We start from the raw sequence: 23012 nt of genomic DNA on the forward strand, positions 1-23012 counted from the left end.
TAACCCTCCGGGGCCTAAAATTGAGTCCATGAAAAATTCGTTCGCCTGTATGTTAGTAGTACATTGTTATATACGGAGAAATTATTCGAGAATCAGATACAACGCATTTTTTGTTGCGCAATAAATATCCTAAGTACACTTTTTTCAATGGGTACCACTGTAGCTCTCTGGTCGTCAATTCCAATTATTTTTCAGACCAGCGAGCTACAGATCTGCAGCTAATTGTTTCTTAAAAGCACTGACTCTTTCCTTTAGTACATTTAATTGAGACTGGTAAAAAGTTCCAGTGCATAATGCCATTATAATAAAAAGTGTCTGCTTGACATACTTTCACATGAGGTAAAAAAAATCTTCACTCTGGTGTTGTACGAAGACAACTGATTTTTTAAAGATATGATGGCGCCATGGAAGATGTTAATTGGTTTCGTCTGAATCGTCATGCCTGATTTTCCATATTAAAAAAAATTAATGAACTAAGCTCTTTGTAGTTGATGGAATGCGTTGTAGCAAAAAATGCAATTCATCCTCAGCCGGACTTGAGGTGCAGTAACGACAGACTCTCACACCTGGGGAGAATTTTATTTTTATCCAGTTTATTAAGTTTCTGTTTCTACTCTAAAGCAATGATAACTAATTCTGAATTTTGCGAGAATTACCCGATTGTCCTGGTTTTTCATATTAAAGTATTTTCAAATAAATAAATAAATAAATAAAATAAAAAATTTCTATACAGTACTTAAAATATGTACTTAATTTACCAAATTCTTTTAAATAGTTGGTAACGGTTATCGTTTCAAGAGTTTTAAAATCTATAACGTAATTGCATTTTAATGTACAATTTAAATTTGTTTTCACTTCATTAGCAAAAATCTTATCTCAGTTGTATTTAGTACGTATGTCACTTTCCTACTAGCATTATCTATATAGATGAATATTTGACTTAAGCTCAAGGGAAAAAAATCACTGAATTTGATCTAATGTTGAATTTTCGCATTAAGTAGACAAAAAGTACAGATTTTCCCCCAATTTACGTGTTTATTTTTTCGCCCTGTCAGATTGTGAAATCCATAACAATTACTCCTAGTTTAGAAAAATATATATTTTTCACATAAATATCCAAATTAACCCCCCCCCCCCCCCCCAAATGGTTATGAATTCTCTAGTCCTTAAAAGTACACATGTAAGTGATATTAATTTACATTTCTCTGCCCACACAATGTCATCTAAGTAATACATGCACTTTTTCGAATTCCGCACACGATTTTTATAAGCTTCTTAGTAGTAGGGGGACACCCGATCAAAGCCTCTTAATACTATAGGGGCAGGACCAAATCAAAGAGATGGTCAAATTATAATGACCCTCTTCACGACATGTTGATCATATTATCGCATACCTCTCAATACCACAATAAAAAAAGAAAAGTCTTAAGTTAACAGTAAATTCAAAACCGGTCGAAACGAAAAGGAACATAGAAATGTGAATCTGTCAAAAGTTGCGAACAGTTCTTTAGACCACGGTAGGTAAGTTTTTAACTGATTTAACATGCAACTTAAAATGCTTTGATCACTTATGTCAACTAATAGCAAGGTAAATAAATGTTAACATAGGATTTCTTTAAATGCAGTGATTTGGCAATATAATGTCAGTATTACACGGTTTTCAGATATCCTATCCAGATATCATCTTGTATCTCGAGTCACATCTTAAGATGAAATCAAAGGAGGAATAAATTAAGCGAATGGTTCATTCTCTGTAAGACTGTTTTCCGTTGTACAGCGACTTCAAATTAAAATTTAAGGTAATATTTTTTTCACTTAAAAATTGCTTGAATCATAAGAATAAATTAATAATCCAATTTAGTGATAAATGTTGTTTGGTTCTGTAGTATTTGTTATGATTTAGGGTCACAAAGTTTAATTAGCATTAGGGTAATGGCTAGAGGGTAGGTACGTTTGGTAACTCCTACATATGTCATAACCACCTTTAACCCACAACAAAATTTGCATGCAAACTTCTTATTAACATAAAAAGTGACTACAAAATTATGAATTTGGTTAAAGGCGGGTATGACATCTAAATAAAACTTTTTGTTTCATTTTAATGATAATTGTAGGGAAATCTTTCTTACTCTAATTGAAAACTATCACCTTCTTTAGATTATTTGATGGGTTAAAATTTTAGTAAGCGTACAATTTCTAGCTTATAAAGGAAAATGAATTTAAACCATGCAATTTTCACTCAAAAATATAATTTTATAAATTGAAAATTCAAGACCCCGCCCCATCTTAGATTTGATGATCGAGTTGATTTTCAACTGAATAGGTCTGAATATTATACTCACATAAAGTAAACTATGATTATTATCATTATTTTTCTTACTGGGACAGTTATCTTTTATCAGAGCCCCCCCCCCCCCTTGACTAGTCTTTGTCATGAAAAAATTTAGGTAAATCCGTTGTCTGACATTAAACAGGTTAGGGTCACTAGTTTTTCTGATTGAATCGAATATTTCCTGTTTCACTCAAAACTACTAAAAATGTGGTTGCGAAGATATTGCATTTAAGAGAAAACTTTTGAAACTTTTATATGTACAGTCTTCACTCCATTCCGCTTTTTAACCCAATCCGTCGGAAGCCACGGGTTTTAGAGAGAGCCAAATGTGCCATTATGATAAATACTAGAACAAGCTAATTCAGAGAATGTGTGCCCCGCTTAAAGGTGCTTATGAACACAAATTTGATGTTAATATTTTCTCAAATTTTCTGTATCATTTCATGACTTATATGTTGCTATAGCATTTCATACGAAAATATAATAAAAATCTTATTTTTTCTGGAAGTTATTGAAACTCTGAATTTGTAGACGCAGTTCCTTCACAACTACACTTTTAACTTCATCCTTCATACTTAAAAAAGTAGCAATTTCGTTCTGTATTAATGATACATATTGGTAGAAATTGATGGAAGAGGACCCATCAGTTGCTCTGCTGGTTTAGCTTTGTTGCGACAACATTTATTGCACGGTCGCTCCAATTTCCGAATCTCCTCTCTATCGGATATTATCCAAAATCGCGATAAGATAAAAAACAGAGTATGATTTGTTCCTGTTCAATACACCTTTTCCTTTTTCATGATATTACTGGATAATAAGAGTTGTGACATAATTGTGTCTCAGAGGAAAGATGGGATACAGTATCTAACATCATAAGGTAAGAATTATGCATATTTCAATCGTCCATCACATCTCAAAAGTCCATCTTCATCATTCACAGGGTTTGAATACAATAACTTGCTGTTCTGTTGGATAGTTTTTTTTTTAGGTCACCTGAGTAAACTTTATAGCCCGAATTCTGTGGAAAATATCGTCTAACTCCCCCCCCCCCCCCCTTAATTCAAAAGCTGGAAATAGGGATATTTTACTATTTAGCACAAATATTAAAATAATTAATCAATTACAGTTGAACTGTTCTTTGTATTAACAAAGATTTTATGACCAAATTATCAATCTTGAATGAAATGGTTGTAAAATGTAGGCGGGAATCGAAAGTTAGCATGTGTAGTTCTTTATGACTTTGACCTTTAACCTTTTGACATCAAAAATTTCCCTAGACCCTGTAGGGAGTTGCTGTGTAAAATTTCATTGCAAGAGCTCAAAAGCTTCTCGAGATATCGCTGGAAACGAAAGTGTTACAGACAGACAGAAATACAAATGAAAGGACAGACGGACGGACAGGCGGACCAAAATTAATATTCCCACTTTGTGAAAGTGGGGGACAAGAAGCTAATATTTAAGTATTTTTTTTTTATTATTCATGCAAATTTATTATTCAGCCGTGCCCGAACTTAGTGTCAAAAACAATACAGACGTGTCCTGAATTAGTAATTCTTTACACAATAATAAGTTTTATGTGTCATTGTCCACAGAGATCAGTCATCGATCCTAGGTACAAAGACACCTATATATATGTATACTGTTCTTATGTAGTTGAATTTCTTTGTTTTAAATATGCCCTTCGTGCATTTATCTTCTCAAGTAAGTAGCATTAAAATTTTAATATTAATTGTGCTGAGAAATAACTTGCTTATTTCAGAATATTTCCATTTCTTATTTTTGTCTCTTTGATAACTCTTTGAAACTTAGCGGAATTAATTTCTTGATAAATCTGCCGGAATGTAAATTAGGCAGGTCGAAAGGTCAGGGGCTAGGGATGCATAATATGCATGCAAATCTCGTGCGCATCTGTCTCTGTGTCTGACACCAAGAATGCCAAATATGCATGAAAATCTCGTGCGGCTGCCTTTGTATTTGACGTTAGTGGGCGAGGGCTATGGAAATTGGCAAGGAAGTCCTCGTGTAATTTAAATTTATGTCTACATTTTAAAAATATAAATCTACAGTTTTATTTCACAATGAAATGGAAATATAAGGAATCACTGTTTAGTTCGTATAGTATGCCAGGGACATCAACGATAGTGGGAAACATGGGATAATTTATGCATAACGGGCTTCGCCCGTTATGCAAATTATCCCATGTTTCCCACTTTCGTTGATGCACTGGCATACTATACGAACTAGACGGTGATTCCTTAAAAAAATCTACGAAAATTCTTTATATATAAATATTTAGCATCGCGTTTTGGATTAGTCCTATCTTTACCGACTCTGTCATTATACGGCCCCAATTCAGATGAATTAAAGTGGCTTTAAATAAAAAATTGGACATCATAATTCTTGAAGTGATTTTCATTCCCTGTGATTTTGAACCATATCTTAGACTAGTGTTAACGGATATAACGAATTGCGTTTATAACGATCAAAATTGGTCTTCCATAGCACTTCGATATAAGCGTGTTTTACTGTAACTAAAAATGTGGTCTCGTTATTTATGCAATTTTGACATACCCCTTCTCCAATCGGAACATCTCTAGGCCTTTTCAGTCAAGTCAAGAAAGGCCTGAGTGATGTTTCGATTGACCCATATAAGGTATCGTTACGGAAGTTGATGCAAAAATAAATGGATTGCTTAATTGCTTACCCTTTTCAATGAATATTAATTTTACAACTTTAATTGAAATAGCAAAAATCATTAATACCGATTAAAAAAAATCACAAGCTAGTTCTGTGACATTGTTTCTTGTCTAAGAATAAGGTACATACTAAGTATATAATTTAATAACATTTGATAACCCTTTTCATGATGTGCACTTATGCACGTGTCTAGTATAAAACATTGTGTAATCAGTATCCAAAAAAAATCTCTTTTTTTTACTTAGAAGCTCACCACGTCTGAATCTTGTGCCAGCTGAGACTATGGGGATTCGGTCTGCCGATGTGGATGTGATCCTTCGCGAGCTGGGGGCTTACGGTCCCTACCAGATATGTCAGTACGCATACTCCCTACTCCTGATGCTTCCGGTCTCGTATCCGGCCCTAATCTACGTCTTTATAGGTACTTAACATCAATTACATGTATTTACTTTTATACACAATATACGCATTACAGAAAAAAATGTCCTTGTGTCATTTGCAGCTGTAGCATATTCAAAAAAATGTTTTGCTAGTTGAACAACTTTTCAATTTTTATTTACCCTGCATTTTTACCACGTCATTATTATCCGGAAAACCATGACGATTTCCTTTCATATCTCACACTCTCGAAAACAAAATGTGTCTGTGAAACACTGATGCCCCCGTATGGCAGCTAATGGCAAGGGTTGAAATATCTCAAATGCAAGTTAAACTTCAAGATCAAAATTGTTGGTACTCAGTGGAAGGTCTTCTCACAAGGAATACACCTGTAAAATATTTAAGCCGAAGTACTAACAGTTCAACAGTTATGGTCAAGATTCAAAAAATTTAAAGTGGATCAAAATCTAAGTCAATCAAAGTCAAAATTGTTGAAATTCAAACAAAGGTCTTGTTACAAGAAACACAGCTGTGAAATTTGTAGCCCTAGTGCTAAAGAGTTAAACGTTACAGTCAAGGTTATTTAAAAGTGAGCCATACCTTAAAGTCAAGGTCAAAAGGTCAAATATTTTTATATCCAATGAAAGGTCTTTTCACAACGATTACACATGTAAAGTATTTACACCAACTATTCAAAAACTATGGCTATGGTAAAAAGTTAGAAAATTTTAAACTCTATGCCCTACCCACTCAAAAGTTGTGGACAAGGGTAAAGGTTTTGCGGACAAACCGACAGACAGACGGATGAAGATGGCGAAAACTATATACCCCGAAATCTTCGATTACGGGGGCAGAAAAACTTGGATTCAATGGTTAAAAATGTTAAAGACAGAAACATTGAAGAACTTGTTTTGGTCTTTTTGAATGTACTAGATGGAATAAATATCACAACACGCATAATAACTGCTTGATCCATTGGGCTAAATTTGCGTTTCTTAATTACATTTTGACTATGTAAATTATTTATATTGCAGGATATCCTCCAAATTTCCAGTGTAAGAATTTTACTGCGCCCTCTAATGCATCGGTGCTAATGGAACCACAGACTTGTGACGTCACCTACATAACCACGTCATTGAATAAATCGGTGTCTACAGATACCCCCTGTCCAAGTGGATACAAATACGAAGGTCCACAAACTGCAGTAACGGAGGTGATTTCATATCTACTGATTTTAAATAAAACACTTTTTTCACTGAACACACGTAAAAAGAAACAATTGTATCGCGAAGTGATTTTAATTCCTGTAGATTTTAAACGTTTTATAAACTGAATTACCTCTAAGGCAAAACAAAATTGACTGTCCCTGGTACTTCGATATGAGAAATTTTTGTACAATATATATTTATTATCACAATCACACTACATACCAATGCCGCCCTTTGTTGTAGTGGGACCTGATATGTGACAGAGAAAGTCTGGGACAGATGTCGACTGCTGTGGTCATGGTGGGACAAATGCTGGGAGCCACCATCTTTTCTGTTATTGTAGATAAAAATGGCAGACATGGAGTCACGTGCTTCTGTTTCATAGCTCTGACCGTCTGCTCTCTTGGCCTTGCCTTCAACACCTTTTTTGCACTGTTTGTTATTCTAAGATTTCTTATTGGTGCATTTCAACAGGTAATCAATTTAGCTTGTTCTAATTTAGTACTTGACATATATGTCAAATGATGGTCAGTTTAAAGCAGTTTAAGTAAATTATTCCTAATTAGTGGAAAATCTAAAAAAAAAATCTCATGTGTATAAATTATAACAACATCTGAAATATTTATACTCAGGGGGTCCAAATGGCGCAAGGTTCGCTTATTATAGAAATGTTTCCGGCGGAATTCAGAGCTACCACCACCCTAATAGGTGCTTTAATGTGGGCGGTGAGTGTGGCGTCCCTCTCTCTCTTCGGCTACCTCCTAAGAGACCAATCTTGGAGATACTTGCAGCTTCTTGTAGGTCTCATCGGCATCCATTGTATTGGAACGCATTGGTGGGTCTGAAGTTATTACTTCCTCTTGCTTCTCCTTGAGGCGTGTAATTTAGTACAACTCTCTGTTATCCTTGGACTTTCTCAGTAAGGCGTGGTATTCTCCACGTTACATAATTAAATGTAGCGTCTGAAATTTACACAGCCTTTCATTCACTGTTGAAAAACTGAGTACACATGAGATATAAATTCGGGCGAATGTCAACGAGTGAAGCAATGATCCAACGACAGCGTTTCCTACGGCAAAGAGGTGGGGTCAAGTCATCTCATCGTTGTCAACAACAATTTAAGCTGCTGATGTTATTATGAAAACTTGAGAGACGTTATATAGCTTCGAGAATACCATGCCTCACTAAAAGTCCAAGGATGACAGAGAATTGTACTAATCAATGTTGTTTAAACAATCAGGTTACAACACGAATCTTTACGGTGGTTGGTGGCGAATGGCAAAGATGAAGAGGTAAAAGTTTGGATACGTAGAGCAGCAAAATGGAATAAAAAGGACCCAGAAAAGATTTTGAAACGGTTGTACACGCCATCAAAGGAAGAAGTAGAGATACTGCTTGCGAATTCAGATCATCAAATAGCAGACAATGAAGATGATCCGATGAAAGAAAAATACAATATCCTCGACATTGTACGAAAAAGAAGAGTTTTATTCTTATCTTTTATCCTGTGGACTGCTTGGTAAACAATTTTGGGCTTTTAGAATAAATTTCTTACCATTTACAAGTGCTAGAGAAAATTTTACATGTTGATCTCTATGTTATAAAAGTTAAATATATTTTTGTTGTTATTTAACTAGGTTTGTCGTCAGTCTGTCTTATTACGCCCTGTACCTGATGTCCAGTAGTTTATCAGGAAACAGATTTCTGAATTTCTTTCTAAATGCGTTGGCAGAAACTCCAAGTCAGTTCGTTCTTTGGTATCTTGTCGGAAAGTAAGTTATTCAGCGGAAGTGACGTAACCATCAATGCTTAAAGTTTACTTAAAAAGAGCACGCGTGAATACAAATTGAATCAAAAAATTTTGACCTATATTTGCTTTAGGATAGGAAGAAGATATACATCCATTGGCTTTTTCGCTCTCTCAGGATTCTTTCTCATTGCATCTGCACTTATTTTGAAATATACAGGTAAAAACACAACTTGCCTTTATCAATTCATATCACATTTTATAAATATATTCATGCTCTTGAGAAGATATTTAAACAATGGAAAAAAATTAATGTGTGACCAAATTAAACTCTTGAATGTCTCATAGTTACATGTACCAAAATATTTGCTGAATATGTTGATAACGAAAAACGTCTATCTCTTAAAGTCAACCTTATTGTCCTTTCGATGATATTTAGCCTGGTAGGAATGTTTGGAATTGCTGGTGCTTTTTCCTGTCTGTTTCTCATCACGCCAGAGTTGTATCCTACCAACCTACGGTAAGAATCAGAGCTCAGTGAAGATAAACCACTTTGTTGTTATATTACCTACTTAAGGTAATGATTAGAAATAGAGAAGTAAGCCCATTTTGTTAGTTTTCTACCAACCTAAGGAAAGGGTCAGAGCTCAGTGAAGATTGCTCACTTTGATGTTATCTTACCATCTTCAGGTAAGGATGAGTAAAGGCTGCCCACTTTGACGGTATGTTACATGTACCAACTTAATCTGAGCGTCAGAGATCAGTAAAGGTAGCCCGTTTTGATAGTATCCTACCAACCTAAGGTAATGATCAGAAATAGAGAAGGTAACCCATTTTGATGTTATCTTACCCCCTCAATGTAAGGATCAGACTAGTGAAGGTAGCACTCTTTGACGGTATGTCCTACCAACCTACGGTAAGGATCAGATTAGTGAAGGTACCCCACTTTGATGTTATCTTACAAACTTAAGGTACGGATCAATGAAGGTAGCCCACTTTGACGGTATCCTACATGTGCCAACTTAAGGTGAGTGTCAGAGATCAATAAAGCTACATGTAGCCGTTTTGGTGACATATACTTCAAAATATAGATCGGCGAAATATGGCTGAAATATTTCAGACTCGGCATACAACACCAATAATCAATCAAAATATCGACATTTCTTTGGGATTTTGTAGAAGCACAGGCCTTGGTCTGTCGTCCACAGCTGGTCGGATTGGGTCCATTTTATCGCCATTTGCCTCCTCTTTCGTAAGTGTTCAACTGTCAGTATTATTTGTTTGTCTGCCTTTTTGACACAAAGATTTGTCTACGCCGTGAATTTGAAAGTTATTAAAATTTTTGAATATTTATAATTTAAGAGCTGTTGTGGTTAATAAATGTATGCGCATGCGCGTTTGTATGTATACAAATATACACACGATTTATGTACTGTTTTTCGTTTTAAATCAGAAAGATTTTTTTATTTTTAGGCTCTACACGTGCCTTGGGGACCAGGGTTAACATTTGGAACTTTGTGCTTGATTGTTGCGTTCCTTTTCTTGTGGTTACCGGAAACGAAAGGCAAATTGTTACCTACAACCGTTAATGATTTGGACAACCCACCAAAGTCTGTCTAATCAACAACTGTTAAATCACTTATGTTTCACTTCATACAGACATTATACTGTGTGTATACCGCTAAGGGCATCATTGATGAATCTTTATCAATATAGACATACAGCTTGAAAAAAAATTTGAAATTGAAAAAAAATGTTGAAAAATGACCCTGAACCTGAAGAATAGTACGTGTATCATAATGTTTTATTTTATTTATTTGTTTGGTATTTTTATGTTTCTTCGAGAGTACTACTCTCACAGTGTGGGGCAACCACTTGCTGATAGAGGGTTGCAAATTTTGTCCTTTACTCGGCATTTAGGGCCATTGACGGATCTTTTTCATGACAATACTAGTACCTTCTCGTTCATGTGGTCTCATCCGAAAAAAACCAGTCTCCATGTCCTGCAGTGTGATTCGAACCCGCAACGTAAGAATCAAATCTTCCATCGATCTAACTACGGCAAGCAAAGGGGACAGCGTTTTAAGCAATTTGCAAATATAGTGAATATGGTAACTCTCCAAAAAAAAAATTAAAGTATGGGACCAGATCAGAGTCAGGTTTCTTAAAAGGAGGCGGGTATGCAGCCGAAGGTCTTAGTTGGGTACTTTCTTCGTTATGCTATTTCATTTGAAATGGATAAAATTACTTATATTTACTATTTTCATTGGTCCTGGTGTATTATTTATTACATGTTATAAGATATTTTTGTTACAAAAATACAGTGAAATTTGAAATATTTTGAAAAAAAACTATTTTGCATATGGGTTGTTATTTTTTAAACCCTGTCTTTTAAATGAAACATATGGAGGTAACGAACACTGTTCAAGATCAAAAGTCCATAAAACAATACAAAATAGGAGCAAAGCAAACAAGGACCTCCAAAAAATCGGATGTGGGATCAGGTGCCATGGAGGAGTGAGCATCCCCTGATGACCGGTTCGATATTCTCAAAATTTTACACAATCCATGGTGTTTGATTTATTTAGCCTTTATTAAACAGTTCTAATAGATGTAATAAGAACATAAAGTCCGCCGAGAACCTGTTTTATACGCGATAACTCTCCTCATGCCCCTGCGCTAAAAATAGCGACATGTAATACTATAAATACTAATAAAACAAACGGGGTGGGGCACTTTGAGAGGGGCGAGAGACGTCCTAGGGAGTTTTGGTATAAAATTACATTGCATAAGCTCAAAATCTTCTTGAAATATCGCCCGGAAATGATAGTGTTACACACAGACAGAATGTATAAATTTACGACCTTGAACTTTGACCTTTTGACCTCAAAATCAATAGGGGTCTTCATTAGGCCACAGGGAGTTGTTATGTAAAATTTCATTGCAATAGCTCAAATGGTTCTAAAGATATCGTGTGGAAACGAAAGAGTTATAGCAGAATTTGCTTATTTATGACCTTGACCTTTGACCTTTTGACCTCAAAATCAATAGGGGTCTTCTTTAGTCCATAGGGAGTTGGTATGCTAAATTTCATTGCAAAAGCTCAAAGGGTTCTTGAGATATCGTGTGGAAACGAAAGCGTTACAGACAGACAAAAAGACGGACGGACGGACGGACAAACCCAAATTAATATCCCCCACTTTTCAAGCGGGGGACAAAAACGTCAGACACTGAGACAGATACTTCGGATGGTATCGGGTACCAGGCTACGAAAACCAGACAATTTGAACCTTTAAGGTCATAAGCAATTTTGTTTGAACTTTATTGGGATATTCTTTGCATCGAGTTGAAGAGTTCCACTAAATGAAGTACCTTTTAATGTCTATATATGGATTGTACACAACTTCTAAAACACATTTTGATAGGAAAAATTCTGGAATTGATGTTTTGTATCTTTTGTATATTTTTCTTTGAATAATGCAAAAATTTTCAAAAGTTGATATCTGTTCAAAACGCCTGGTAACGCATGCTGATTTTTTGTCTAGGAACATGTAATGGTACCATAACATTAAATTGATAAAATCTTGAAAAATTATCGGTAGGTAAGGTACCTTGCGTATGTCCTTATATTCTGACATATAACTGTCTGCTTATAACTTCACGACTTTGCTAAAATAGCTGGTTTGTACATGTATTTTGGGTAATGTCCCTCTCGGGAAATTTTTACTGATATGGAGACGCCACCACTTGCTGTGAAGGGCTGCAGATTTTAATCTATGCTCGGCACCCAGGGCCACTGACCAGTGATCGAGGGATCTGTTTCGTGCCAGCACTTACAGCGACACGGAACCTCGAGTTACAAAGTCTCATCCGAAGGACTGGTCTCTATGTCCCGCTGTGAATTTGAACCTGCGACGTAAGGATCAAGTCCTTACTTCAGAACTCTGAAGCAGACAATCTTACCACTGCGCCACGTGGGCAATGACATTGCTATGGAACAATATGTGTTTAGTTTTTATTTCATTGAATTTCAGACATTTCATTTTGGTTGAAGGCCCTGAATGGCAAGGGAAAATTATTGTCCCCTGCTTTCGCGAAAGCGATGGGAGATCGAATCTCATTCGTCTGTCCTCTTACTGAACCTTGGTCATAACATTTGAATGAAAAATTAAAAAAATGGAACTTTGGTAATAACTTTTGAATGAGAAGAGATAGGGCTTTCATATTATACATGTGTATTTTGGTGGTCCGTGTTTGCTTCATTTTTGTTTTGTTTAATGGACCTTTGAGCTTTATTTTTCATATTTCACAGTGACAAGACCTTTCTAAATACACTGCGAGTTTTGACCCTTTGACCTTGACCTTCATGTTTGACCTAATTATTGATGATGTTTTTGTATGGCATATGATAGTGCATTCACATTTGATACAATGTGCTATATACAATGGCATTCCATCCACTAAAACACTAAAAGCGGGAGACCACAATTCTTTGAATTTGCTTGTTTTGAAAGAATACTTCACATTTCCAAGGTCTTCAAAATACCTGTATGATACAATATCAAAAGCTTATTGAAAAAAGAAAAATTGTATGAATTTTTTTTACATTAATTACATTATTTCACTTAGAGATACAGAAAAAGAGAATGACCGCACATACGAAAACGGACAATGAGTTGCAGCATACCGCTAAGTAACGACGTGACTAAGAAAACAATTCACCTATTTATATGACACTATAATATTGCGTTAGTCTCGGATTTTCACTATACACGATTCTACAAAATGGCAATAACACAAGACTTGGATGAAATTTTGCGTTCTTTGGGCAAATATGGACGATTCCAAGTTCTCCAATTCGTGTACAACCAAATTTGTCTGCTACCTATAGTTTTTCCGGTCCTCATTTTTGTGTTTATAGGTAATGTACTTTTGTTAATTGCCTTAAAGCTTTGTGTTGCAATTTCTTCTAACATTTATTGTAAAAATCTCTTATATGGTTTTTTTTGACGATTAAAAAAATTGCAAAAAAAAATTAAATGGTTTAAAAGAAAAGACGAAGAATGGTAAAAATTATATGCGATTTATTTTTACCCCTCTTTTAACTTTAAGTCGATCAAAATTATTTTTTGACTGGAGTGGTTCCCTAGACCTGAATTCTAGAGAAAGAAAAGAAACGAAAACATGCAAAAAGCAAAGAGAAACATAGGTAAAGCACAAACAATGAAACTTAATTAACGAGAATTTTTTTTTTTTTTTTTACAAAAATCAAACAAAGAAAAAGAAACATAGATGTACATACATGCATTACTACCAAAAATTCTTACTACCTCTACATAAAATGCTTTATTGCGGGTGAATGATAATGCTGCAAACGTTATCGAACACCTCTAACATTTTGACTTTGATTTTTATAACATTACATAATAAATACATGAATGTACATTTCCCAACCAAGTTCCCAAAGCAACGCTGAGAATGACACGATGCTGAAATATTTTTCTGAGATAAAATTTATAAATAAAAGATGGTCTGGCTTTTCCCCTTTATTGAATTGAAAATTAACAGGTCAAGGTAATGTAAAATACAATGAATATTTCCAAAATTGTAAACTTAACTACAGAAACGTGTTTTATTTCACTGTAATATTTCAAGTTGAACGATACCTTTTCACCGATGTATTATACATAACAAGTAGAGCTTTTTAAAAAAGCTTACCGTCTTTAGCAACAATCTTAAACAGTAAACTGATCTACACCTATGAGGCCGTATAATTCTTTTGAATTTCTTGATTTTGTATTTCTACATTAGCTTTTTACTGGCATTAGCCCTACCACGGTTGTCGCTCGGTCATCTCCGTAAACTTTGACTGGCGGAGAGCTTTCGACAAACCTCGGCTGATTCCATTCCCTTCTTCAAACAAGAAAGGGGAAAAGAATAATAACAAATTGTAAAGCCTGCAAGCAATAAAAATCAAATTTTATTTATAATGAAATTAAAGAGATCTTTTATTTATTGCTATACAAAAAATCATGTTATTAGGAATTAATTACTGCTGATTTTGTTGTTCGTTTTGTAATTCTTTTTAAGATTGAAAATCTTGCAAAATTGTTTAGTCGTACGAAAATTAGATCATCAGAAGGTTATCTCCCTTGCCTTGAACAGCATTTCAACCAATGAAATAATTGAAAAATTTCTCATCATGCATTTTCTACCAATCACAAAAGAGAGGAAGTGCATAGTCCGAAGACTGTAAAATACTTCAACTATACAATAGCGTCTTCCAAGGAAGACGGTAATGAATAGTTGAATTTTATAGACCCTTACTATTGAGCAAAGAGAGATAAATCGGGGTTTTCCAAATTCAATGAAACGTATAAATGTACACTACATGTCAAAGGGCCTGTTTTCGAATGTTACAATTGAAATTGACACTTCAAGGAAAACCATTGTCAACCGACGCGTCAGCGGAAGTTAATAATGGTTTTTCCGAGGGATGTCAATTTCAACTGCTACAGTGTCGGTTGACAAAATTGCAAGGGCAGATAAGCATTGTATAGGGAAAACTCAGAGGGTAATCGAAAGCGAACAGTAACACTCAAGGACTTCCAGCTTCGCGGAAAAAATGGGTCGATTCAGCGAGATGAGCTCAAATCGAAGAAGTTGTATCCGTTTACTGTTGATTAAACGCGAGTTCACGACTGACAACCTCATCAACATTTAGGAAAATCATCACTGTAGGGGACAGAGCCATGATACCGAAATAAATTAATGGTTTAGAGTCCAGAAATAGGCACTGAAGTGGGCGGGGGTATTTTTTCCAAGATGGGAGCTTGGGTCCCTTATAGAGTTTATGTATATAGGTGTGGGTATTTTTTTAAACGTGGTTTTTCTTGACTGAAAGTGTCAGAATCTTTATTTTAACAAGTTTTAAGTGTATTTAAAGAAGATTCAAAATTTTAAAAATATATTTTTCATTTACCAATCTGTAAGACAAGCCCCTATGATTGTGACACGGGACCTCAGTTTATACGGTCTTATCCAAAGGACTTATTTAATTAATCCACGTCCCACAGTGGGATTCGAAACCGCGACGTAAGGATTAATTTCGTACTTCGCGACTCGAGAGCATACGCTCTAACCACTAGGATGTGTCAGAAAAAAACCGTCTTTTAGTCCACGTTTAGAAAGCTTTCAAACTCCCCCACATGTTTTTCTTAGAAAGGAAGCTTTGAAAAATATTCACCGACCTCTTTATTTTTTTGTTTGATACTAAAGAGGTCTTTAATCATCTTACGTTTTGTAATTTCTGCACTCGCAAGCATGTTTAGTCTGTCCTTTTCAAGTAACCTATATCGGAAGCAGTGACGTCACGTTTATTCGGCTTCTTTCAAACGCACAACTGACGTTTTTAAGAATTCTACGGATATCCACACGCGCGCAATTTGCACGCATGTGACATTTTCGTTGTGTAGCCCATTGTCAATTGAGTTGCTTACGATGAGGGTAACATTACGGATTGTTAAATGCATCTAAACCAATAAGATTTTAGTATTTAACATTACGGATTGTTAAATGCATCTAAACCAATAAGATTTTAGTATTTAAAATGAAAGAACATTAATATAAAACTCATAATTGAAATATTTACATGAAAGACTCTTCAGGAAATATACCAGATTTTCGTTGCCGAGACATTTCCGTTATTAATTGGAACGGTAAAGAAATTTCTACGAATAGCAGTGACGTTGACATAAACTATCACAGATGTGACGTCACTATTCAAGTAAATCAGTCAAACACTATTGGGAAATCTCAGTTGACATGTATCAATGGCTACGAATACGAAGGTCCAGAGACAGTTGCAACAGAGGTGGGTTATTTAAAATTCGTCTTTCGAGATAAGATTGTGTCAGGCAGAATTTTTATGCTTCCTTATTCTTAAATACATGTTTAACCTCCTTTCATCGAAGTTTCGTTTTAAAAAAAAATTAATTACCTTGCGTATTACTTGTTCGTCATAATTGCCGAAAAGAAAACTTCCCAAATATACCTTTAAGAATTAATTTGTGGAAAAAAAACCTTGTGTATTATAGTGGAATTTAGTTTGCAACAGAGAGGGTCTAGGTGCCATGTCCACAACGATACTCATGGTGGGTCAGACGCTTGGCGCCAGCTTGTTTACACCTATGGCTGATAAATATGGACGTAAAGTCTTGGTGTACACGACCTTCCTGTCAATGACCATTTGTACATTACTTGGAGCAGTTGTTCCATGGTTTCCAGTTTTTGTCATCCTACGATTTTTAATCGGAGCTTTTCAGCAGGTAAGACGGTTTAGAAGAATTGCATAATGTTTGTATTTTAAAACGCTTTGGTTTTAAACTGCGATAAAGAAAAACAGCAAATATTGTCCATTACTTGCAGGGTTTTGGACTTACTCTCGCTGCCTTGTGCATAGAACTTTTTCCAGCCGAATGTAGAGGACCAATGATATACATCACATGCATAGTTTGGTCACTAAGCATATCAAGCATCCCCTTGCTTACTTATTTTTTGCGTAATGAATCTTGGCGCTACACAATGTTAGCAGCTGGGCTCACGGGTTTCCATTGCATTGGAACACGATGGTAAGAAGTACATGTGTATTTTGACAGTCTGTCTGTTTTCCATATCCAAATATTCTGTACCATACGAGGAAAGGAATTGTTTAATATCATTCCTATGACTATTTAATAGTTTATTACATAACACAAAATCCATATTTTCAAATCCTGAAATTTACAATTTTTTTTAGGATATTGGCTGAATCACCCCGTTGGCTCATGGCAAATAACAAGACGGAAGAGCTGAAGGCATGGATAATAAGAGCTGCAAAATGTAATGGAAAGCAACCATCAACAATCTTAGAATTAAGTAACCTTAATTCTACATCAAATGCCTCCCAGTCGTTAACTGGTGGTGAAAATGGTGAATTGCAAAACTCAAAGCATCATGTCACCAACGAGACATATACTGTTCTTGAATTATTCCGCAAAAGGCATATTTTGCTGACATCCATTATAGTATGAATTGTTTGGTAGGATTTTTTTTGCATTTAAATTGAACAATGCTCATATTGACAGACTTGCATGGTTTTATCATTTTAAGGGGACTTGCATAGAATGGTATATATTTTTGCAGGTTTGTAAATAGCTTGACATACTATGGTATATTTCTGACGTCTGGAACCATGACCGGAAATAGATTCTTGAACTTTTTCATAAATGGTATAATAGAGATTCCAAGCATGTTCGTTTGTATGTTCACGGCCAACAGGTAAGAGCAAGGAAAGTGATTTATTTTATTCTTTTTTGTGTGTGTTGTAATTAGCGAAACTTTTTTTGTGCATTCCATGACACGATATTTGTTTCCCTTTTTAGTCCTTTTATCTCGTCAACAAATATTTTGGAATTATCTTTTGAAAAAAGGATTTTCCCAACTACTTACACCTACCCAATAATTTTACCCAAAGTCGGGAGAGGACTATAACTATTTATTTTAAAAGTGGTCTTAGATATTGTTTATGTTTAGGTATGGTAGAAAGAAAACGTGTATTGTGTTCCACGCCATTGCAGGAATCTCCCTTGTCCTATCCGCCATATTGTTGACATTGAAAGGTATTCACTACTGAAAATTCAACTGCATCTTTATAAAAATGTAAACATTAATTTTTTTTTAATTATAGCGAGCATCGCGAAGCGAGCTCATTAGATTTCCCAGAATTCCTTTGCTACCAGGATTCCGTGCGATAATGGCTTATAAATAACATAAAACATAAAAGGCTTTTGGGTTTTGTAGAAATCTTAAAGAAGAAAATACTCTACAACGAGTTTCAACCAGACGCTCGGCTTTCTTTGTAAGCTACGACATGCTCCGTGACGTCGTGTGACGTCACAGCTAGTCGAGATGTTTCGTGCGACTTGACATATATTATATGACATTTATAAAATGTACGATTTATGTACACTTTTTCCATGTGTGCAAAATAGATGTTTTTTGATCAACTTTGCGTTTTGTCCCTTTGCAACGAAGTTGGAGGGAATACAGTAACTTTTAGATTGTGTGTTTGTCCTTGAACGAAACGGAAGTGACGTAATTTGCATTCTGTCTTGATTTATATATTTATGTACATGATCTTTAGCTGCAATAATGTAGCCCTCTCCTTGTAATATGTTAATTATTTTTTTTTTTTTTTTGGGAGAGGGCAACAACTCCTTACCCCACACAGGATCTCTATAATATGCGGCAGTGGATCACTATTTCGGCTCAAATTTTTTATCAGTAAACGGCTATTTTATTATTAGCTCTTACCTGGAATCCAAATATGTAATTATGCAAAACATAAATCGATCCAAAAATATTCACAACGACCCATATATCGGTTATTTTTCGTGTGTGTCACCAGCTTAACTTGAATTTATCCGCCATGTTTACTGACCTTGATGGATTGTATATATTGGGACAGCCAATCTAGAATTTATTCTTATATGAGCGGATCTTTTACTAGGAATTCCCTTATTTTAAGCATACGTACGCTGTTTGCGCAAAAAAACACTTGAAATGGTTTTATTTATCGATGTTTTTGTAATGTAATTAAAGCACAATCGTTTATAAACAGGTGTACATTTGCTTCATTTGGTTGTTCCAAATTTCAAGCGAAAGTCTCATACGTCACGCGTGAACTGTCATGGCTGCTGAATATTGCAGCTAGGAAAGACACAGATTTATTTTACATGGTTTTCGAGTTTAACAGGCTATGTTGTTGACAGTGAATAAAAATTCCGTCTTATAAGAAGTAAGTTTACTGTAAAAATAATTTATTTTGCCTCCAATCACCCGTATCAAAAAAATATATTTGCACCATTACGGAGATGCGATGGAATTGTAGCCCTCTCCAGAAAATATCAGATAAAAAAAATCGGAGAGGGCTACAGTATTGCAGCTATCTTGATTTATATATTTATATACATCTCTTTATTCTTTGGAGGAATGTTCAGCTTCGCGGTGCCCTTGTAATATGTTAATGTATTAAATGACTTCTCTGGATTTTTCAGAACATTAAAACAAGAGTTGAAAAATAAGTGTACCCCACACATGACTTCTATATAAAAACAATTATGTCAGAACTATCATATGGAACTTACAACCAAATTTTTTATGCACTTAAAGAAATGAAACGACAATTAATGTCTCGTTTTCCCTCATAAAAACTAAATTACTGGAATCGATATTCAGAAAAAAGTATATTACTAAGAATCGATATACAGCAAAAGTCGAGTATATATTCATCCATACGCTAAATACTGATTTGTAGTGATAACATTGATCTGCTTAACTATTCATTTGTTTTAAAAGATTTTCATATACATGTATAGTGTAGTATATTAACCGATAGACAGGTGCTCGCAACATCTAGTTTTCTTAATTGTTATTGAACTTATATGATGTCATCTTTTACTAGACATTAATATTCTCACAAAATAGTCCCCCAGATACCAGGTACATGATACCCCCGTTATCAAAAAACTTGGGGTATGTAGTTGTTGCCCTGTCCGTCTGCCTGTCTTTGTTTGTCCACAAAAGATTTAACCTGCGCATAACTTTTGAGTGGATGGAGCTATGGTTTTCATATTTCAGGTGTATTACTTCAGGCTTTCTTTGGGTACCACCAAATTTGATCTCTTCACCTTGTAGCATAACCCACTTCTACAAGAAATTACCAAACTTTAACCTTGGCCATTACTTTTCAATAGTTCGCACTAGGGTTTTCATACTTCATGTATTCATTGTGACAAGATCTTTTAACGGGTATGAACATTTTTGACCTTCACCTTTTACATTTTTTTTTTAAAACTTGAACCTTCGTCATAACATTTGAACAGTTGGTACTAGGACTTTCATATTTCACAGATTCATTGCTTATAACAAGATCTATCTTACCAACAAATTTGACCTTCTTACATTGACCTTTGTATTTGAGAAAGTTCAACACTCGCCATAAGCTGCCATATGGGGGCATCAATGTTTCACAAGCACATCCTGTTTTTCATGCAATTATTATTATCATTATTTTTTTTGTTTAGATAGAACGTCACTTGTAGATGGCTTTTCGGCATTTTTTAACTTCATGGGAAAATTTGGAATCAGTGGATCCTTTGCAACCATTTTCTTGTACACTCCCGAAATTTATCCAACTAACTTAAGGTATGTTTGTCCTACACATGATCATTTAAGAATTTAATTGAATCATTTTCTGAATTTTATATGGTAAGACGCGCGAAGAGAATGTCTGATGGCAAGTCATATAATTATATTCGATTGATAAAAAAAAAATGACCTATTGGGTAGACTGTGCCCAACAATCAACACATCAAGTATAATACTAAGATTTAAAAAGATCTGACTTTGTGTGATGGCATAAATACTTTATGTATCTTTCGATGGAAAAAGTCTTCTCATGAGAATGTATGGAATCCGGATAGGGCCATGCAGTTCACTATCGCATCATCGCACCATCGAGGTTTGGGTTGATAAAAAAACGATTTTGCGATGACGATGAAGCGATGGTGCGATAACGATGAAGTGATGGTGCGATAGTGCGATGACGATGAAGCGATGGCGCGATAATGCGATGACGATGGTACGATAAATGAAGCGATGGTGCTATGAAGCGATGGTGCGATAACGATGGCGCGATGGTACGATGACGATGAAGCGATATTCACTTTTACTATCGATCTATCGCACCATCGTCATCGCGCTATCGCATCATCGTCATCGCGCTATCGCACCATAGCTCTATCGTCATCGCACCATCGTTTCATCGTTATCGCGCCATCGACCTATAAGTCGATGCTCGATGGTGCGATAGTAAACTGCATGGCCCTATCCGGATTCCATAAGAATGCGAGGGTTTTTTTTTTTTTTTTTTTTAAGAATTAAAATGACTCTTTGGTTACGTACAGTAATATCAATAAAAATTGTTTTTGTAATCGAGTTTTTCGTGTCTGCTTGGCGCATTAATAGTTGGTAAAGTACAAGTACATAAAGAATGAAAGGCTATGCTAATGGTTGACCAACTTTTTACCAAATTGAAAGACAAGTTTGGCATCAACGCAAGTTTAGAATAGATTTAAAAACAAATTCAGGATATATGTTACGTCTTTAATCAATATCATGGATCTCTGTCATTGAGTTCAGGTACGAGCCACATTCATTTTATTAGAGGAAATGCAACCGAGTTGTTTAATGTAATAATAGCATGCTGTAAATTTTAAATTTACTAGGAGAGGTAAATGCAGAACGTTATCGTGTAACTTTTGCATTTACCTCCCAATAGTAAATTCAAAATTTACAACATAAAACCATGCAGACAATACCTGTATTGTTTAGGTCTGCTGGATATGGCATGGCGTCTGCCTCAGCCAGGATTGGCGGGATGCTGTCCCCATTCACCACAATGTTTGTAAGTTATTGTCGAGTTGTAATTATTACTAATCATCTTTTTTATATCTGAATTTCTTAATGAGAAAGATGTGTTTCTTCTTTCAGGCAGCATTGATCGAATGGGGTCCAGGAGTTGTGTTTGGAAGTCTCTCCATTGTTGTTTGTGTTCTGTTCCTATGGTTACCGGAGACCAGTGGTCGAGAGTTGCCTACAAATCTAGATGATCTTACAGATTTCTATGTTATTAAGGTCAAACAACCCAAGAAGTAAATAAAAAGATTGTTTTCTTGGGTTCAGTTTTGATTAAGGAAGCTTACCATGAGTTCTTATGCCTTGGATTTTTTGTATACTTAAAACCGGAATATCCTTCATTACATCGTGGAAAAGAAAAGGAGGAAACAGTACTACCTTGCCTCACAATTGCAAATACAAATGTATGTACACATAAACAAAGAGTAGTCATTAGGGGAACATCAGATTTAAAATACAGAATACAATTTATGTGCTACGTACAAAAAGGACGCGGAAGTAAAAGCACGACATGCAATTTCTTGTAACTGATAAAAACTATAGAATAACAAAGATGAGCACCGTGGTATAAAATCCGGACAGATACTAAATGTTCCCTAATTTCGTATCTTTTAAAAGATATCTTTGTGTGTAAACGTGTATTTTTTATCCCCACGCATAAGAGCTGGAGGGAATATAGAAACGCAATCGTGTGTGTGTTTGTGGGCGTGTTATGTCCTGTGAGAAACGAAAGTGACATAATTTGCATCGAGATCGATGTCTAATCGAATGTTGCCTTGATTCATATGTGAAGTATGAATACCTTAGCCCTTACCGTTCAAAAGTTATGGCCAAGGTTAAAGTTTTTTCATAAGTACGGAAATCTCCAAGGTCAAGTTCAGGTCAATGTTTTTAGTATCCAATGAAAAGTCATGCCAAAAAAGAAAAAATACATATAAGAAGTATGAGAGTACTAGTATCTACCGTTTAAAAGTTATGGCCAGAGTGAAAAAAAATGGCATTTTTGTGTAAAATGGGACAAACTCCAAGGTAAAGGTCAAAATGTCAAATTTGGTGGTACCCAAAGTAAGATCTTGTCACAAGGAATACACATATTAAATATGAAAGTCATAGCTCCAATAAATGAAAAATT

At 35.2% G+C, this 23012-nt stretch overlaps 2 protein-coding genes across 2 annotated transcripts; both read left to right on the forward strand.

The window, feature by feature from the left end:
* Positions 1-3160: 3160 nt before the first annotated feature.
* Positions 3161-10162, forward strand: LOC134252280 (organic cation/carnitine transporter 2-like). Its single transcript, XM_062734719.1, has 11 exons — positions 3161-3209; positions 5275-5450; positions 6442-6620; positions 6859-7089; positions 7248-7450; positions 7856-8134; positions 8253-8387; positions 8497-8582; positions 8771-8882; positions 9542-9614; positions 9836-10162. Exons 2-11 carry the CDS (start codon positions 5312-5314, stop codon positions 9980-9982), a joined length of 1584 nt encoding a protein of 527 aa, XP_062590703.1. The 5' UTR covers positions 3161-3209; positions 5275-5311; the 3' UTR covers positions 9983-10162.
* Positions 10163-13119: 2957 nt separating this feature from the next.
* Positions 13120-22141, forward strand: LOC134252279 (organic cation/carnitine transporter 2-like). Its single transcript, XM_062734718.1, has 10 exons — positions 13120-13283; positions 16030-16235; positions 16459-16689; positions 16790-16992; positions 17160-17441; positions 17546-17680; positions 17936-18021; positions 20488-20608; positions 21797-21869; positions 21956-22141. Exons 1-5 carry the CDS (start codon positions 13148-13150, stop codon positions 17431-17433), a joined length of 1050 nt encoding a protein of 349 aa, XP_062590702.1. The 5' UTR covers positions 13120-13147; the 3' UTR covers positions 17434-17441; positions 17546-17680; positions 17936-18021; positions 20488-20608; positions 21797-21869; positions 21956-22141.
* Positions 22142-23012: the final 871 nt, after the last annotated feature.

This window comes from Saccostrea cucullata, unplaced genomic scaffold (genome assembly GCF_032062105.1).
Source record: "Saccostrea cucullata isolate Sc308-1 unplaced genomic scaffold, CSIRO_AGI_Scuc_v1 ctg130, whole genome shotgun sequence".
Classification (NCBI taxonomy): Eukaryota; Metazoa; Mollusca; class Bivalvia; order Ostreida; family Ostreidae; genus Saccostrea; species Saccostrea cuccullata.

Excerpts from the sequence above, each read along its gene's own strand:
- LOC134252279 (XM_062734718.1), top strand. The coding sequence starts at position 13,148 with ATGGCAATAACACAAGACTTGGATGAAATTTTGCGTTCTTTGGGCAAA. Across the intron at positions 13,284-16,029 it reads CCTCATTTTTGTGTTTATAG|GAAATATACCAGATTTTCGT; the intron begins GTAATGTACTTT and ends AAGACTCTTCAG. Across the intron at positions 16,236-16,458 it reads CAGAGACAGTTGCAACAGAG|TGGAATTTAGTTTGCAACAG; the intron begins GTGGGTTATTTA and ends TGTGTATTATAG.
- LOC134252280 (XM_062734719.1), top strand. The coding sequence starts at position 5,312 with ATGGGGATTCGGTCTGCCGATGTGGATGTGATCCTTCGCGAGCTGGGG. Across the intron at positions 8,583-8,770 it reads ACTTATTTTGAAATATACAG|TCAACCTTATTGTCCTTTCG; the intron begins GTAAAAACACAA and ends TATCTCTTAAAG. Across the intron at positions 9,615-9,835 it reads CGCCATTTGCCTCCTCTTTC|GCTCTACACGTGCCTTGGGG; the intron begins GTAAGTGTTCAA and ends TTTTATTTTTAG.